The 20021-nt window shown below is 36.4% G+C and overlaps 1 protein-coding gene across 3 annotated transcripts in view; it reads left to right on the plus strand.

Annotated features, from left to right (window-relative positions):
* USP34 (ubiquitin specific peptidase 34) overlaps nt 1-20021 on the plus strand; it is a 295723-nt gene that overhangs the window by 253470 nt on the left and 22232 nt on the right. For all 3 annotated transcript variants that reach the window (XM_055242296.2, XM_063617918.1, XM_063617917.1), the window contains exons 59-69: nt 371-456; nt 985-1153; nt 1262-1336; nt 2726-2877; nt 6920-6968; nt 7052-7156; nt 7553-7597; nt 8606-8710; nt 9751-9898; nt 15302-15936; nt 18368-18525. In XM_055242296.2, the coding sequence (XP_055098271.1) occupies nt 371-456; nt 985-1153; nt 1262-1336; nt 2726-2877; nt 6920-6968; nt 7052-7156; nt 7553-7597; nt 8606-8710; nt 9751-9898; nt 15302-15936; nt 18368-18525 (1727 nt within the window). The remainder of the gene's footprint in view (nt 1-370; nt 457-984; nt 1154-1261; nt 1337-2725; nt 2878-6919; nt 6969-7051; nt 7157-7552; nt 7598-8605; nt 8711-9750; nt 9899-15301; nt 15937-18367; nt 18526-20021) is intronic.

The raw sequence follows: 20021 nt of genomic DNA on the forward strand, positions 1-20021 counted from the left end.
TTCTCCTAGCTGCTGACCCCGTGATGAGCAGTGGCCCTTCCCCCACCCGCAACTCTTCTTAAGGAATTGGATACTAGATTTTCTTTTCTCTATCTCCACTAGCTAAAAGGATTTTTTGAAGCTTTGTTTTTGATCATCTGTATTACTGAAACGTACAGTTTGTTTTTTTCTCTTTATCATAAAACTGAATTTTTTAATGCTAACTTTGCCTTATTTCCTTAGTCCATTGTTGAGACTCCAGAAGAGCTCCAGAATACCAAGATAATCTTGTGCAAACTATAAATGGGTGGCAGAGAATTTTGAATCATGTTAATTTTTCAAATCTTTGTTACCTGATGAGTTGGCTCTTGTTTTATCTTTTTCTTCACAGATGTTTCAGCGTTTGTGTATCCATGTGATTCAGAGGCTGAGACCTGTGCATGCTCATCTCTATTTGCAGCCAGGAATGGAAGATGGGTAAGAAGTACTTTTTGAACAAGTTTGTGTGTCTGTGTGGTGTTTTTTTTTTGTTTTTTTTTTTTTTAAAGAGATAGGGTTTCTTCATGTTGCCTAGGCTGGTCTCAAACTCGTAAGTTCAAATGATCCGCCCACCTCGGCCTCCCAGATTGCTAGGATTACAGGCGTGAACCACCATGCTTGGCCCTAATTTTTAAGTTTCTTGACGACCTGCCTACAAAACATTTTTTAAAATCCACACTGAAATATTTGTTCTGTTTAAAAATAATCTGTAATAATACATTCAAGAAGGTAAAATATTTTTGTTTTATTTAAATTTTGCATCTGCAAAATCCTCTACAAATTACTTTATGGCTTAGTCTTTTTGTTTGCATTGATTTAGCCAGTCACAATAACTACTTACGTTGTTACAGTTGATATTCATTATCTCAAAGATAAAAGAAATTCAGAGTTTAAAAAGTACTTTTTCTCTCGAACAGTATTTCCAGGCCTCATACATTCTCTAAGATGTATTTAATTGTCTCTTAGGTCAGATGATATGGATTCCTCAGTAGAAGATATTGGCGGTCGTTCATGTGTCACTCGCTTTGTGAGAACCCTGTTATTAATTATGGAACATGGTGTAAAACCTCACAGTAAACATCTTACAGAGTATTTTGCCTTCCTTTACGAATTTGCAAAAATGGGTGAAGAAGAGGTGAGGCTGTATCTTGTCTATCTTTTGGATTATCTACCTTTTCTCAGTATTTGCAACTTAATTGCTTTTATTTGATATTTTTAAATATTTTTTTGTTTGTTTGTTTAGAGCCAATTTTTGCTTTCATTGCAAGCTATATCTACAATGGTACATTTTTACATGGGAACAAAAGGACCTGAAAATGTAAGTACAATTCTACCGTACATTAGGAATTAGAGGCCATGGTTTTCATAGTTTGCATCATGCGAAGTCCTGAGATGTTAGAACCCTTTAAAGTCCCTTCTGGAACCTAATGTTAGATAATGTGAAGGGTCTAAGATTGGTTGATGTTTTTAATGTAATTTTAATGGATATAGCAAGAAAAACAACTAGGTAATGAAGTTCATTCATTGGTAAGGTCTGGAACAAAGCAAATAAGGCAAAGTCGTCACCTATTTTGGGGTCTTATCAACAGTGAATTGTTTTTGTGAACATTTTGCTGGTCACATTTTTAGGTTCTTTGCTATTAAGTTTATGAGCGTTTTCCCAAAATTTAAGTAGCTGGTCTATTAATAATAATAAAGTATTGCATCAGTTTTATGTTGTTCATAACAAATGCATTAGATTGTATGATTTACTTGCACTCTTATTCAGTCCTTTTCTTAACCATAAGAGATAGGTACCCTTTATATCTCCATTTAACAGATGAGACAGTTGAAACTTAGAGAAGTTAATTTGTTTTAGATCACAGTGAGTCGTGCTTTGATCCTTGGTCAGACTGCTGAGCTAAAACTCTTAAACACTGTTTCGTAATGCTTCACAGAATATACACTAGTAGATCATAAAATCTTTTGAGTCTCTGCATTTAGAAGCCCAAGTGAATGTCTCTTTGAAATACCCACTATTTGGATTATCAGGAAACTATAAATAAGAATTCTTATTTTGTATAACTGGCATTTTTATTAAGTAGGAAATACTATTTTATCATATTTGTAATTTTTTCTCCTGACTTGTCTTCCAATGAGCTTGCTTATAAGAAAAAAGTTATTCAAGGATTTATAGGTAAGGTAATACTCAGTGTTTAGGTTTTTTTTTTTTTTTGAGACAGAGTCTCACTCTATCGCTCAGGCTGGAGTGCAGTAGTGCTGTCTCGGCTCACTGTAACCCCCGCCTCCCAGGTTCAGGCAATTCTCCTGCCTCAGCCTCCCGAGTAGCTGGGATTACAAGCGCGTGCCACCACGCCTGGCTAATTTTTGTATTTTTAGTAGAAATGGAGTTTCACCGTGTTGGCCAGGCTGGTCTCGAACTCCTGACCTCAAATGATCCACCCGCCTCAGCCTTCCAAAATGCTGGGATTACGTGAGCCACCATGCCCGGCAGAGAATTGTTATTCTTTACAGTTCTGGCAATTTCATCTAAGACTGTCCTGAATGTGGTTTAGAGTGTTTTACATTAGGTTTAGGTCTTTGTGCAGTTGTTTTTCATGTTACAAGCTCCTGCCACCATCTACACTGTTACATAAAACAAGTCATTTGTTCTCAAAATAATACTAAAACTACTACCATATTAAAATTGAATTTTATTCCAACTTAGCCTCAAGTTGAAGTGTTATCAGAGGAAGAAGGGGAAGAAGAAGAGGAGGAAGAAGATATCCTCTCTCTGGCAGAAGAAAAATACAGGCCAGCTGCCCTTGAAAAGATGATAGCTTTAGTTGCTCTTTTGGTTGAACAGTCTCGATCAGAAAGGTGAAATGTTTCAAATTTAAAATGTTTAAAGCATGTTTGGTTTTATTATTTTTACATAATTGTTTACCACTAGTTTTTCCACTAGCTTTTTATTATATATGTCTAATTATGTAATTGTTATTCACTAGCTTTTATTATATAATTCCTTTTAAATAATACTACTATTCATCAACTCTTGTGGCATAAGAATTTCAGTTTTTTCTACCAAACTTTTACTTTATGAGTCATGTTAGAAATAGTCATTGAAAAAATATACAGTAAAATATCTAGCAAAATAGAGCGTGCATTCGTTCTTTAACCTAGCAACTTCATTTCTAGAAATCTGTGTCCACAATACAGAAAGATGTATATGCAAATCTGTTTATTGAAACCATGCTTCTGATAGCAAAAGACTAGCTGAATGTCCATCAAAAGGGAACTAGTTGAAAAAACAGCATCCATTCAAAAGAATACTCTATAGCTGAAAAAGGAAGTATGGAATTTATCTGTACTACCACAGAGAAATCTTTAGGATCTATTACTAAGTAAAAAAATGTGGGAAAAAGTGTATATGATATCCTACTTTTTAAGGGAATGCTATGATGACAGAGAGAGAGAGTGTGTGTGTGTGTGTGTGTGTGTGTATGTGTATGTACAGCCAAACCTCATTATTTGTGGATTTCCTATTTGCAAATTCACCCATTTGCTAAAATGCATTTGTAATGCCAAAATTGGGATTCGGGGAGCTTTTGCAGTCATTCACAGACGTGTGCATATGCAGAGTGGCAAAAAACTTGGGTTGCCTGACATGCCTTTCTAGGTAAGGTCAAATAAGGCAATAATTTGCCTTTTTGTTTCAGTTTCCATATTGTAAACAAATGTACTTTTCACGGTGTATGCGGTGAAAATTTTTCATATATTTATATTTTTTGTTTGTGATTTTGCTGTTTAAAATGGCCCTCAGCCAGGTGTGGTGGCACATGCCTGTAGTCCCAACTACTTGGGAGGATGAGGTGGATGGCTTGAGGCCAGGAGTTTGAGTCTGCAGTATGCTACTTTGGCACCTGTGAATAGCCTTTACAGTCCAGTTTGGGCAATATAGCAAGATCCATCTGTAAAAATAAGTAAATAAAATGGCCCTCAAGTGTAGTGCTGAAGTGCTCTCTAGTGTTCTTAAGCTCAAGAAGGCCGTGATACGACTTATAGGGAAAATATATGTTAGATACGTTTCATTCATATGAGTTTTAATACTATTGGCAGTGAGTTAAACGTTAATGAATCAACAGTATATACTAAATAAGGTATTTTTAAACAGAAACACTCATAAAACGAAGTAAATGTATTGATTGGTTGACAAAAATATTACCAGAGGCTCACAGAAACTTAATCGTGTGTTTTCCCTAGTGGTAATAATTTGGTATTTGCTAATTCAGTATTTGCCACACTTTATAGAACACAACTACCTCAAATACAAGAATTGACTATAAATCAAAAACTTTTTTTTAAAAATGGTTTCCAGTGGATAGAGGAAGAAAAACAGGGTGGAGGGGACAGGAATGGATTCTTGACAAATTTAACTTTGATATCGTATCAATGTATAATTATAAATAAATGAATAAGAAGTAATCTCTAAAAATCAAAAGCACAGTGAAATAAATGAACCTAACTATATATTAAATAGGTAAATTTCTAGTGGGATGTATATGAAGGACAAAAAGAATTTCAAAATTTTCCTAAACTGTAATAGTAATTATATTATTTGTAATAAAAGTATTATTCTGAAAGTATTGATGTATATTACAGGATGAAACAAATAAGTAACAATGTCATTGGAAACCAAGATTTTAAGCAAAAGAAAGATAAAAATATTAAATTGTAGGGTTTTGCATAACTTACTTAAAACTAAATTTGAATTGGAAATATCTGTAGCAGTTTATGGTGTATTTGCAAACAGAAAATCTATTACAGAAAATGTTTTACCTACCACTGTTTTCTGAAAAGACCTGGAAACCTTGTACAACCCAGAATCAATGAGTACCCTTGATTGGCATCTAGGGTATACTATAATTTATAGTATAATAATGGAAACAGTATCAAGCATTTATTCTACTTGCAAGTATACTTCATGGCAACCAAATGGTGATTGAGGGGAAGTTTGTGTTCTTATATGTATTCAAGCTAATGAATGAGGAAGGACAATTGGAATTAGAATATCACTGTTTTGGAATCCCAGATGAAATGATAGATTTAGGCAGTTATCATCACTGACAGAAAACCTTACAAAAAGACTAACCTTTCATTGTGTGCCTTCTACAAGATACTATTAATTAATAGACTATACCCTTGGCATCTAGGGTATAGTCTCTAGGTTTCATTTCCCACTGAAAGAATTGGGGTTCCTTGGAAAAACGACCAGTTCCAGTTCTTGGGAAAGAAATGAATGAGAAGCTTGGAATGTCTTGTCATTTGGAAAGCAGGAGGCAGTCTAAGACTACTGAGGTCATGGTAAAGAAACTCAAGAGCCAACTTATGGAGATTTCTACTGGTGATAGATTGAACAGCTTTGAGCATCGGTAATAACTGCAGTGGACTGTGAATCACATCAAAGATGTTAAATCCATGAGTTCATAATACCTAAAAAGAATTTTTTTTTAGTTTACTGGCAACTTTTGGATTATATTAGGAAATCAAATCATTATTTTTGAAACTGATAAATAATGGAAACAGTATGAAGCATTTATTCTACTTGCAAGTATACTTCATGGCAACCAAATGGTGATTGAGGGGAAGTTTGTGTTCTTATATGTATTCAAGCTAATGAATGAGGAAGGACAACTGGAATTAGAATATCACTGTTTTGGAATCCCAGATGAAATAATAGATCTAGGCAGTTATCATCACTGACAGAAAACGTTACAAAAAGACTAACCCTTCATTGTGTGCCTTCTACAAGATACTATTAATTAAAAAGTCAAACCTAGATCTCATCAAGTCTGGATCTGACTACTAGTTTATAGAAAATGCAGGGACAGAGTAACATGTTAAGACAGCACCATAAGGATACAATCAGCAAAGTGTAAATGTGAGAGAAACTACAGGACAAATGACCTTCAACAAATAAATTACAAACACAAAGCTGGTGGGGAAACCAATAGATTAAAATATTTAAGAGACTTTTCAACTAATTATGGCAAAAGGCTTTATTTGAATCCTGATTCAAACAAGTTAATTTTAAAAATCTTTTTAGAAACTTCAGAAAATGTGTACACTGGATATTGTATGATAGTGCGGAATTATTCATTTAGGCATGAATAATGGTACTGTGGTGGTTTTTGAAACCTGTCTGTTAAAGATACTATGATTTATGGATTAAATGATAAAATACCTAGAGTTTGCTTCAGAATAATTCATACTGAGTGGATAGGGGTTCAAATGAAACGAGACTGGCTATGATTTTGGTAAATTTGAAGCTGCTGGAATACTTGTGCTATTCTATTTTTCAATATAGCTGAAATTTTTATAAGTTATAAAAGAAATATGCAATCTAGGTGTAGTGGCTTGTGCCTGAATCCTGCTTACATAGAAGGATCCCCTGAGCCTAGTAATTCGAGGCTGCAGTGAGCTGCGATCACATCACTGCACTCCCGCCTGGGCAACAGAAGTAGACTCCATCTCTAAAAAGAAGGAAAGAAAAAAAAGGAAGAAATATACAGTAATTTTAAACTGGGAGATGAAATGCTAATTTCTAAAAGTCCATTTGGTTTTGAAGGGTCTCATGTCAAAAAAAAAAGTAAGTAAAATAAGACCCATCCTACTGTTTTATATACTAAAATAGTTAATTAAATGAAAATGAAGTACATATGGGCGTTCATTTACCAATCCTGCAATGTTGAAAAGTTGCCTGAAAGACATTTAGCAAGCAAGTGTAGCTAGCAAAAAATGATTTTATGATGGCAGGTTAATACAATTATAATTGAATCAACAATTTTTGATACATGTTGTAAATCGCTGTAAAGTAATACAGAAGGAAGAAAAACTTATTTCCACTAATATTTTCTTTCAGGCATTTGACATTATCACAGACTGACATGGCAGCATTAACAGGAGGAAAGGTAGTACATTCTCTAATATTAGACAATTTGATCATCACAAAAATAATAACGGTTCTTAAATGAACAACTTTTGCTTTTGACAGGGATTTCCCTTCTTGTTTCAACATATTCGTGATGGCATCAATATAAGACAAACTTGTAATCTGATTTTCAGCCTGTGTCGATACAATAATCGACTTGCAGAACATGTAAGTGCTAAGGAACAGTCTTAAAGATTTTTGGAAATTTTTAAAAAGAATACCCTGAAATCTGGCTGGGTGCGGTGGCTCATGCCTGTAATCCCAGCACCTTGGGAGGCCAAGGCGGGAGGATCGCTTGAGCCTAGGAGTTTGAGACCAGCCTAGGCAACATAGTGAGAACCCGTCTCTACACAAAATAGAAAAAACTAGCCGGGTGTAGTGGCACATGCCTGTAGTCCCAGCCACTCGGAGGCTGAGGCAGGAGGATCGCTTGAGCCTGAGAAGTGGAGGCTGCAGTGAGCTGTGATCTCACCACTGCATCCCAGCCTGGGTGACATAGCGAAACCCTGTCTCAAAAGCAGAACAAAACAAGAATATCCTGAAATCCTCCTCTTTCTGTTTTAGATTGTATCTATGCTTTTCACATCAATAGCAAAGTTGACTCCTGAGGTATGTAAACATTTGTTAATTTATGTTTTTAAAACAATTTTCAGCACTGCTAATGCTTTCAAATGAGCCTAATTGTTCTTGAGAACAAATTTATCAGGGTTTCTCCCATAACATAATAACCTATTTTTAAGTGTATAATGTGAATAAAATGAACTGCTAATCATGGCTTATTACGAATATAATTTTCCCAACTAAATGTAAATATGCGTATAGACTCATTGTATCAGAGTGCCACCTGGATGCCAGACTTTAAAGTTGTTTGATTTGGAGCATATATCATAATTGTGCCCAAAGAAATAGTAGAGCACCCAGGACTCAGCATGTGTGTAAAAGTATGTAGAAAATAGAATGCAGTGTTATATAAAAGTATTTTTGTAAAATGGAAATGTTATAGCTATTTTAACAATCAATGTCAAAACGTTACTATAAATTACCCCTCAGGTTGCTATAGGAAGCTTTTAATCTAAATTTTTCAATAGAACACAGTTGTCTCATTAACAATTTATTTTTGGGGTTGGGGACGTGTTGCTTAAAAGATACAAGTTTTCATGAATAAGTTCCAGAGATCTGTTGTGCAATGTAGCGACTATAGTTAATTATACTTGAAAATCATTGAGTAGATTTTAAGTGTTCTGACAAAAAATAAGTATGTGAGGTAATGCATATTAGGTTGATTTCGCCATTCTACAATGTATACATATTTCAAAACGATGTACATCATAAATATTTACAGTGTTTGTCAATTTAGAGAATATTTTTATAATTATCTTTTCCAAAATACACTTGACATCCAGAAAAATCTATCACACGTGGTTCCCGGTTGACTTTGTACCCCTCGCTGATCCTGCTGCATTATGGTAGTTCAGGTTCACATGCAGAAGTACTGGCTGAGCTCTCCTCCCCTAACACAGATTTAAATGTAGTGTGTAGTAGAATATATGTTTCTTCTCTGCTGAAAGAGATGGGTTCAGATTGATCTAAATACACGGTCATGTATGTGTTTTACAGGCAGCCAATCCTTTCTTTAAGTTGTTGACTATGCTAATGGAGTTTGCTGGTGGACCTCCAGGAATGCCTCCCTTTGCATCTTATATTCTACAGAGGATATGGGAGGTAAGTCTTCCAGCAGGTGTTTTCAATGTTTATTTTCCTGAGGATTTTATTTTTATAATACACTCACTACCATTTTAAGTACCAGTTTCTTATGACCCCAGGATGGTTTTAGTAAGTCACAGGTTTGGGGAAGAAAAGAGTTCTTAGCTAGTCTCCTAGTTGTATTAAAGACATTGTTGTAGCGTCATAAACAGCTTTAGCCAATTTGAAGTTTTCATTCCCCTACCCTCCAGAGTTCCATAAAGCAACTAGAAGTCCTAGAAATAGAAACCAAGTGTTGTCAACAATTGACAGAAATGGTAGAGGAAGCACCAGCCACCCTTTTGCTTCCAGAGTTACTGCTGAGGTCACAAAATTTCTCCTTGTTTGAGTATTGGAAAAGCTCAAGACCAGGGGACAGCAAATCTTTTCCCGAAAGGGTCAGAGAGCAAATATTTTAGACTTTGTGTGCCATACAGTGTCTGTTGAAACTACTCAACTTTGCTGTGGTAGCATATAAGCAATCGTGGACAAGAAATGAGTGGGTATGGGTGTGTTTCAATAAAACAACAAAAACGGGCAGCCACAGAATTTGACCTGCTGGCCGTAGTTTGCCAGCCTCTACTCTAGATTCCTAGGATTCCCCTTTCTCATGAAAAAACTCTCCACAGCAGTGCAGTGAGCTTCTTGTATTCTCACTTAGTACCAGGTTGGGCTTGTAATCAGAAAAGTAAAGATGAGAAACCTTAGAGAAATAAAAATACTTTTAAATAAATTTCCAAATTTAGCAAGACCTAGAAGTCATGGAGTTCTTATATTTGTCTTATGGTACTTGGTTATTTTAAATTTATTTTGTAAACCAGTGACAACATTTTTCTGAACACTTCCTGTTGATAAAAGTAAGTAGCTTTAAAAATGGGAAAAAATAGGGCGAAACCTTTTTAATCTCTAATTGTCAAAAAAGTACTTAGCTTTGTGTCTAATAGCATATACAAAAAGTAAGTAAAAGTAATTGCTCATTCAGTTGGCCTTATATTCTGTTCTTGTCATGTTATTTGTAGGTGATTGAATACAATCCTTCTCAGTGTCTAGACTGGTTGGCAGTGCAGACACCCCGAAATAAACTGGCACACAGCTGGGTCTTACAGAATATGGAAAACTGGGTCGAGCGGTTTCTTTTGGCTCACAATTATCCTAGAGTGAGGACTTGTAAGTCAAATATTTAGAATTTCATAAACCATTTGTTTATTGTTCAAAGTTATGTTTCGTTTTGTTTTTAGGCAGCTACGACATGCCCATTGTTGTATACTACAAAATTCTTGGAGATGTTATTTCCTTTTTTTTTTTTAGGATAGGAAACCGTGTTATTTCTTGGGTAACATCATCACTACTATCATTTTTGTTTCCTTGCTTGATAAGAGTGATAAGGCATGATCAGCATTAATGAAGGGAATAAGAGGTTTGAAAATCCTGTCTTAAAAATAACTTCTGAGAAAAAAAAAAAAAAAACTTTTGAGAAGGTTAAGGATAAAATGGTAATAAAGACATAAGCTGAGAGAAAATATTGGCTGAAATTATGAGAGTTATATAAACACTTTAAGTTGTACACAAGCCAGTAAAAAAGATCTTAGACAGGTAGACAAATATCAAAAATATTTCACAAAATAGAAAGTTGCTTGGAAATAAACATAGAAAATGTTATTTTGATAGTTCAAAAAAATGAAAATTTAATTTTTAAATTTCTTATTACAAACATTTTCTGTCTGTTTGCTGAGAAGGCCCTACAGTCATTGATACTTAAGTAGCAATAAACACATCTGGTACCCAGATGTTGAATTCTTTTGTTTTGTTTGTTTGTTTGTTTTGTTTGTTTGTTTGAGACAGAGTCTCACTCTGTTGCTCAGGCTGGAGTGCAGTGGTGCAACCTCTGCCTGTTGAGTTCAACTGATTCTCTCACCTCAGCCTCCTGAGTAGCTCAGATAACAAGTGCATGCCACCACACTCAGCTAATTTTTGTATTTTTAGTAGAGACAGGGTTTCACCATGTTGGCCAGGCTGGTCTTGATCTCCTGACCTCAAGTGATCCGCCCGCCTCTGCCTCCCCAAGTGTTGGGATTACAGGTGTGAGCCACCGCACTTGGCCCAGATGTTGGATTCTGACCACCATTCTCCAGTAAAAGAATTCATGGCTCCTAGGAGAAATCACTGATTTTAGGGCTGGGGCAGGGAATATACAAGATGTGTGTGGAATATCCTATAGTGCCGGAAAGTGAAAGTACTCAAAAATCAAAATGGTGGGGGTATGTCAGAGAAACACAGAGCTAACCTGAAAGAACTCCCAATGGCCAAAGCCGGAACGGTTTGAGTAACAAAATAACGTAGCACTGGATTATAACCCCAAGGATAAAATAAATATTCATGAGTCCGTACTTAGTAGAAATAAATGATTGAATACATAAATGGAGAATAAACATCTCCCATACAAAAGAATTCCATATAATTTATGTAGACATCTCCCCAGGAGGTGGAGCTTAATTCCTCACTCCTTGAGTATGAGCTTAGTGACTTTCTTCCAAGGAGTTGGGTGTGGGGGAAGTAACTTTACAGTGAAGAAACTTTACGGTACAACTCAGCCAGGTGATAAAGGTTAACATCATTGGTAATCAATGAGGTTGATAGTGTGTACCCTTGATATGGCGTGATGGCAAAGGGCACTTCGTCTCTTGTGGTCTTCCTTCCAAAAACCTATAACCTGAATCTAACCATGACACACATCAGACAAACTCAGATTGAGGGACATTCTATGAAATACCCGACCAGTATTCCTTGAAACTGTAAAGGTCATTAGAAACAAGGAAAATCTAAGAAACTGTCATAGCCAAGAGGAAGTTAAGAAGACATAATGACTAGCTGTAATGTATACTAGATGGGATCCTGGAACAAAAAAAGGACATTAGGGCAAAACAAGTGAAATCTGAAGTGGAGAGTTTGGTTAGTAGTAATGTACCTGTGTTGCTTCCTTAGTCACAACAAATGTACCATCATAATAATGTTAACTATGGGGGAAACTAGGTGAGGGGGGGTGTATCGAAATTGTTCTGCTTATTTTAAAATAAAAGATTTGTTTGAGAGAAACACCTTTCAGTGGTGTGAACACATGGATTGACATGGGCACTCTGCTCATGGGCCTTTTTTTTTTTCTTGGAAGTTTAGTTAACCCCGCCATAATAGGATCTTTGTAAGAGCACACAGCCAAGAGCTATGTGAGAGCTGTGTGCTCTTACAAAGAGATGTGTGCAAGTTGACATTCATGTCTTGACCCCTGACCATAAAACCAACAAAAAAAAAATACTATGCTGAACCCCCCAAAAAGGTTTTTCAACCAGCTATTATGCCTAATACTGATGACAGTGCTGAGGAAATGGCATTCTTGTACATTGCAGTGGCATTGTTTAATATTACCCTTATGAACTGCAATTTAACAGATCTTTACCAAGATTCTTAAAAATTGTATACTCTTTTATTTATTTTTTTTCGAGATGGAGTCTTGCTCTGTGGCCCAGGCCAGAGTGTAGTGGTGTAATCTCAGCTCACTGCAACCTCCACCTCCCGGGTTCAGGCAGTTCTCCTGTCTCAGCCTCCTGAGTACCTGGGATTACAGGCACCCATCACCATGCCTGGCTAATTTTTTTGTATTTTTAGTAGAGATGGGGTTTCACCATATTGGTCAGGCTGGTCTCAAACTCCTGACCTCGTGATCCACCCACCTCGGCCTCCCAAAGTGCTGGATTATAGGCGTGAGCCACTGTGCCTGGCTGGTTTGCCCTTTTAATCTCAGTAATACTATTTTAGGGATTCTAGTGTAAGTATATTGATGCCCAACAGCATGATTTATAGTAGTGAAAAATTTTAAACTCTTCAGTTGGGAAACGTTGTTATAATGCATCATGATAAAATTATAGTAGTGAAGACTGTAGTAATATGAAAAAGTGCTTTTGCTATAACTTGATAAGAGTCCAAATATTTGAATAGAATTAGTATAACTTGGAATAAGAATTAAAATAACATGTATAAAAGCTTTATAGAAATACTTCTAAATACAACAAAATAAATGAGAACTTTTAATATAGAGAAAAGAAAAATTGAGACGTTAGTGTCTTAGAGTTGCCATATAGACATGGAAGTAGACTTAATGTTTTTTGTAGCATACAACTAGATCCAGGACTCTTAAGTTATAGGAAGGCAGTTAACCAAATGGCAAGATGGCCTGTTCTTCCAAATTAACCCTCCTGTCTGTTCTTAAAGAAAAACATAATTTAAAAGTCGTGGTTTTTTCTGAAGCAGAAGTTCCTTTTTATTTAAAAGCAAGTAGCTTTTCTAGGAAAAGAAGAGGTGGTTAGGTATGTGATAAAGCAAAGTGAAATGTTAATTGTAAAATCTTGGTTGTAGGTCTGTGGTCTTAGTAGAGTTTTTTCCAACCTTGTAATGTGTCCAAAAAAATTACTGAAAGAAATGTTGAGGTGAAAGTATATAACTCACACCAAATGACTTTTTTTTTTTTTTTTTTTTTGAGATGGAGTCTTGCCCCATTGCCCAGGCTGGGATGTAGTGCTGCAATCTCAGCTCACTGCAGCCTCCACCTCCAGAGTTAAAGTGATTCTTGTGCCTCAGCCTCCTGAGTAGCTGGGGTTATAGGCGCCCGCCGCCACACCCAGCTAATTTTTGTATTCTTAGTAGAGATGGGGTTCACCATGTTGGCCAGGCTGGTCTTGAACTCCTGACCTCAGATGATCTGCCCGCCTCAGCCTCTCAAAGTGCTGAGATTACAGGCATGAGTCACCGCACCCAGCCAAATGGTTTTTTTTTTTTTTTTTGAGACTGTCTTGCTCTGTCGCCCAGGCTGGAGTGCAGTGGCGCAATCTTGGCTCACTGCAAGCGCCGTCTCCTGGGTTCACACCATTCTCCTGCCTCAGCCTCCCGAGTAGCTGGGACTACAGGTGCCCGCCACCATACCCAGCTAATTTTTATATTTTTATTAGAGATGGGGTTTCACTGTGTTAGCCAGGATGGTCTCGATCTCCTGACCTTGTGATCCGCCCACCTCAGCCTCCCAGAGTGCTAGGATTACAGGCGTGAGCCACCACCCCCAGCTGCCAAATGGCTTTTTTAAATCGTAAATTACTTTTCTTGATTGAAGTTTTATGCAAAAATTGATCAGGATGATACCTACATGCCAGGTTTTTATATTTGGAACACACAACAAACTGAGCCTTAAAAATTCTGACTAAGCAGACTAGTATATAGATAAAGAAATATCTAGGAAATGGAGTATTGTACACAAAGTTTAATTTGGAAATAAATTTGTAAAATAAACTAAAATTAATTTTAGAAACCCTAACTTCGTTTGCTTTGACAATACAATGGAAATTATCAAATTATAGTTAGAATAGGAGGAGACAAGTAATGGTTGTACTGAAAAGAACCCAAACTCAGACATTAGAGAGTCTTGAGGTTCCGTAGTGAATGTTAGGAGCATTATTAGCCTTTGAATCTGATAGGCTGGATTTGAATCCCAGCTCTGGCCACTAGCTGTGTAAGCTGAGATAGTCCCATTGTTGTAAGCCTGAGTGAAAGTGGGGATAATAAATGCAATGCCTGCCACATAAAGTTATGATGTCAAATAGTATACATTCAGTAAAGGCTCACAATTCTTATTATAGTTATTACTATTATTGTTTTACCATTATCATTATCATCATCGTTTCTCAAGGCAAAATCTAGGCTCCACCTCTTTATCAGTGTGACCTTGGTCTTTGCTTCTCCAAGATTCAGATTTTCCAGAGCACTGTTAATCTCCATCCAGGGTGATTGTGAGGGTTAAATGAGAAGTTTATACAGCACCTAGCTCAATGCTTTGTTGATAGTAACTGCTTTTACAGGTTAGCGCAACTAATAAGTCATTAACTCCTCAGCATTATAACATAGGCTTAATAAGTGTAACACCCAGCTCTTTCCTTGGGTGTAAGCTTAGCCTTAAAAGACTTTTAAAGATTTTCCAAAGTTAATGTTCTATAATTAGCATATATGTAATCTTATATATTGAACTTTTATGTATATCTATTTCTGTCTTTATAACTTAAGTATATTTTACCATATCTGTAAGTTATTACAAAGTAAATTATCATTATTTTTCAATTAAGAAGAAAACTAAGACTATAGAACACTGAATGATTTGACCTTCTCAGGTACCTTTTGGTAGGTCTTCTGACTGCAAATGCTGGGTTCCCTCTGTTAAATCATACTACTTCCTGAGAAGAAATAAAAGATAAAGTGGGAAAATACTGCATCTTAGGCAAGCTAAAGAAAAGTGGTTTAAAAATTATTGCCACTTCAAAAATAACAGTGGCAGAATAGAAGGTATCTATTTTTTATCACCCCTTGGGATCTTTTTGTGGGGCCAAGGGGAAAGCAGAAAGATATTAAAAGAGATGTTCATGTCCCTTTTTATTCATTTTAATTATTAAAGGGAACAGTGGCTTTGTGATTAATGACTGCTGTTCAGTCTATTTTATATCTTACAAGGATCTGACAGTTTTGTTTTACATTTTATAGCTGCAGCTTATCTTCTGGTGTCCCTTATACCAAGCAATTCATTCCGTCAGATGTTCCGGTCAACAAGGTCTTTGCACATCCCAACCCGTGACCTTCCACTCAGTCCAGACACAACAGTAGTCCTACATCAGGTCTACAACGTGCTCCTTGGTTTGCTCTCAAGAGCCAAACTTTATGTTGATGCTGCTGTTCATGGCACTACAAAGCTAGTGCCCTATTTTAGCTTTATGACTTACTGTTTAATTTCCAAAACTGAGAAGCTGATGTTTTCCACATATTTCATGGATTTGTGGAACCTTTTCCAGCCTAAACTTTCTGAGCCAGCAATAGCTACAAATCACAATAAACAGGCTTTGCTTTCATTTTGGTACAATGTCTGTGCTGACTGTCCAGAGAATATCCGCCTTATTGTTCAGAACCCAGTGGTAACCAAGAACATTGCCTTCAATTACATCCTTGCTGACCATGATGATCAGGATGTGGTGCTTTTTAACCGTGGGATGCTGCCTGCCTACTATGGCATTCTGAGGCTCTGCTGTGAGCAGTCTCCTGCATTCACACGACAACTGGCTTCTCACCAGAACATCCAGTGGGCCTTTAAGAATCTTACACCACATGCCAGCCAATACCCTGGAGTGAGTAAAATTGATGCTCTTTTATCTGTATCCTCAAATAGATTGGAAATAACCAGTTTTTCCCCTGGTGGGAAGTGGTGGCAGAATATAGAATAGTCTCACCATTCTTTCTTAAGAACTTAATGTGTATTTGTTTTCTTAAATACATATATAAAATGCTGTGTTGTTATAAAATTGATAACTGTGTAGATAACTTTTCTTAGGGTGAAGTTAAAAGTTTCATATCTAGTAAAACTTACCTGTTTAATTTGTGGTTTTGTAAATGTATTCTTCATGCGTGCCTAATGAAAAAAGTCAGCTTTATGGTACAGTTTTAAGGAATTGAGTACTTTGCTATTTAAAAATCAGATATTTGTTAGCAAAATCTACATGCTGTGCTAAACTGTGAGCTAGACAATTTTATATCTAAAGCTAGTAGTATTCCCCAGTATTTTTTCTCAAGCTGCATCCAAACAAATGAAATGCTTAAGAGATCAATCAAGATACATGTATATGCAGTCTAAATTGGGTCCCTTTTACTCTGCACACTTATTTGTAGGTTTTATATTAAGTTTCCTCCCCTCAATGTAAAGCTGTCTAACCTGGATAATAACTTTTCACTGTTGCCTCTTATTCTCTGTTGTAAACTGTACTTTAAAAATAGACCGTCCTTTATAGATCAGATTGTTTTTTTCTAGATGATGTAATGAGTTGTATAGAATCTCACACCTGGGAAGAATAACCTAATTTCTAGTCAGAGAAAATTAGAATTGCAGGCCGGCACAGTGGCTCACACCTGTAATTTCAGCACTTTGGAGGCAGGCGGATCACTTGAGCCCACGAGTTCAAGACCAGCCTGGGCAACATGGCGAAACTCCATCTCTACAAAAAATACAAAATTAGCTGGGAGTAGTGGTGTGCACCTATAGTCCCAGCTACTTGGGAGGCTGAGGTGGGAGGATCACTTGAGCCCAGGAGGTTGAGGCTGCATTGAGACATTGTACTGCACCCTGGGCAACAAAGCAAGACCCTGTCTCAAAAGAAAAAATCAGAATCCCTACAATGCAGGAAAGAAAGTGAGTGTACAAGTACCAAGAAATTCAAAACCAATGCCATAAGAATACAGAATACCAATCTTTCTGACTTCAAAGGGGTCAGGATAGGATTTATTAAGTTTCAGTAAATTTGTCTCTATCATATTCACATAAATAATATTTGATCTAATTACTAGATGTGATGTCCAGAATTAAATATACTTTTGACAAGTACTAGATGAGTTAGAATTTATCCCTCCATGTTATTTCTTGCCCTTGACATCAGTGAAATGTAATGTCTTTTATTGTAGAATTTCCTTATCTCTTAGAAATTTTCATGAAAATGGTACTTAAGTCAGTTTTTTGCTTTGAAAAATAAGAAGCTGGGAGTTTCAGTTCCTTGACAAGTATGTGTTAGAAGAGCAATCCTCTCCTAACATGTGCATATGAGTTTATAAAATCACAGCTAGTGATTTTACTAAAATGTTTGTTTTTACTTTTTATTCGTCAGGAACTTGAACTGAGCGTCATTCTAGAAAAGCATTTTAGGCCGGGCGCGGTGGCTCACGCTTGTAATCCCAGCACTTTGGGAGGCCAAGGCAGGTGGATCACGAGGTCAGGAGATCGAGACCACGGTGAAACCCTGTCTCTACTAAAAATACAAAAAAAAAATTAGCCGGGCATGGTGGCGGGCGCCTGTAGTCCCAGCTACCCGGAGAGGCTGAGGCAGGAGAATGGCGTGAACCCGGGAGGCGGAGCTTGCAGTGAGCCGAGATCGTGCCAGTGCACTCCAGCCTGGGTGACAGAGCGAGACTCCGTCTCAAAAAAAAAAAGAAAAGCATTTCAAATGTTGGAACAAAGGATTACCTCATATGCACTATTAATTTAAGGGTTATTTAGGCATTTAAAATCTTTGTGACAAAGTAATGATTTCTGATTTCTCATTAATTAAAGAAAAAGTGGACAGGAGATGATGTGGCATGCCTCTGGGTTTACATTTGAAGTTACAAAAGTAGTGCTTTAAGCAGTAGTAAGACTAAAAATGAATTGTATTCACTTATAGTTTTTACTCTTTCTGAACTTGTATTTTAAGGTTTGTTGAGTTCTTTTAGTGTTTATTATTATTATTTGTATTTTAGTAGAGACAGATTTTCATCGTGTTGCCCTGGCTGGTCTCGAACTCCTGAGTTCGGGCAATCTGCCCGCCTCTGCCTCCCAAAGTGCTAGGCATGAGCCACTGCGCCCGGCCAAATTTTTTTAAATAGAATTTGTTACTAATTTTATAACTTTCTGAATGGAAGTATAATCTAGCTTATTTGTATAATTTTAAGAGTTGATTAATGAACATAGAAATGAGAAACTGGTCTTCTAAAATGCTATAGGGTTAAAAGATCATATGGCTTATTTGGCTTTTTTAGGCAGTAGAAGAACTATTTAACCTGATGCAGCTGTTTATAGCTCAGAGGCCAGATATGAGAGAAGAAGAATTAGAAGATATTAAACAGTTCAAGAAAACAACCATAAGTTGTTACTTACGTTGCTTAGATGGCCGCTCCTGCTGGACTACTTTAATAAGGTAAAAAGATGTTTTTAGTTTTGTCTTGTTTTTTTCAAGTGAGATGAGGACCATCCTTTTGATGTTTAAAGATTAATCATTTACATTGGGGAAGCATTTGTGCATGTAGCCACTTTGGAAGAACTTACATTTTGAAGATTCATGAACTACTTTTAAACAGTTTTTGGTCTGGGTTTGATTTGTATTTGTGTATGTTTTATCATTTTAGTGTCGAAAGGAACCTTAATGTACAGCCTTCTACCCAAAGCTTGAATTGTTTTGTTTATGGCAATTTATCCTAACTCAGGCTTGATAGTTCAGTTCTAGAGGCCTCCAGAAAGTTTTCTGCACCTTTGGATGAGTCTGTTAATATTTTGCATTCTATTTAGCCCAAATATATCTATCTGGCGTTCTGATCTATGTGACTTGGCCAAAATTATAAAACATAGTCTTTATAATTAATTTTCAGAGCTACAGAGGTTATTGAATGGTTACAGGAACTACTGCAAATTACCCTTAATTCCCCTTACCTAGAGACATAAAGTTCAGGCTAATTTCTTAAAATTCTTCTATGTATTACATCTAAGACTTGGAAGTGTTGTTTTTTATTAGGCACACTTTTTTTTAATGGTACTTTACTGAAGACTTCACTGTAACATCTTAAGCTACTCAATCTAAGATGAGGTTATTTCAGATTTTCTTCTTGGGAAAGCTTTCAAATGTGAGTCTTCATTAGTAAACAGGGAAATTAACTACACCTTTGCCAGATTTCTTAAAGGGATTGTTTTTAAATTTTGGATTAATTTTGAATACAATTGTTTTCCCAAAGTTTACTACTTAAAGCTTTATTTCAAAAAAGATTTAGAGCAGCCTGGGCAACATAGTAAAACGCCATCTCTATATAAATAAATAAATTAGCAAATAAATTAGGGTGTGATGGCATGCACCTGTAGTCCCAGCTCCTCGTGGGGCTGAGGTGGGAAGATCCTTGAGCCCAAAAGGTGGAAGCTGCAGTGAGCCATGATTGTGCCATTGTACTCCAGCCTGGGTGACAGAGCGAGTCTCAAAAAAAGAAAAAAAAAAGATTTAGAGCTTTCTTAACTCTTCTTGAAAAAGGAAAGGAATAAAGTAGAAGGATTTCCAGTTGTAGTCTATAACAACATTTTTCTGGTATCTAATGAAATAAGACCTGTTAACAGTAATATAGCTGTGTGAGTAATTACAGTCATGTGTTACATAACAACAGGGTTATATTCTGAGAAATGCATTTTTAGCCTATTTCATCATTGTGCAAACATCAGAGTGACTACTCACACACACCTAGATAGTAGCGCCTGCCGCACACCTAGGATATATGGTATAGCCAACTGCTCCTAGGCTCTAAATCTGTATAGCATGTTACTGCACTGAATACTGTAGGCAATTATAACAGAAAGGTAAGTATTTGTGTATCTAAACGTATTTAAACATAGAAAAGGTACAGTAAAAATACGGAATAAAAGACAGAAAATGGTACA

The sequence above is a fragment of the Symphalangus syndactylus genome, chromosome 14, assembly GCF_028878055.3.
Source record: "Symphalangus syndactylus isolate Jambi chromosome 14, NHGRI_mSymSyn1-v2.1_pri, whole genome shotgun sequence".
NCBI classification, from domain to species: Eukaryota; Metazoa; Chordata; class Mammalia; order Primates; family Hylobatidae; genus Symphalangus; species Symphalangus syndactylus.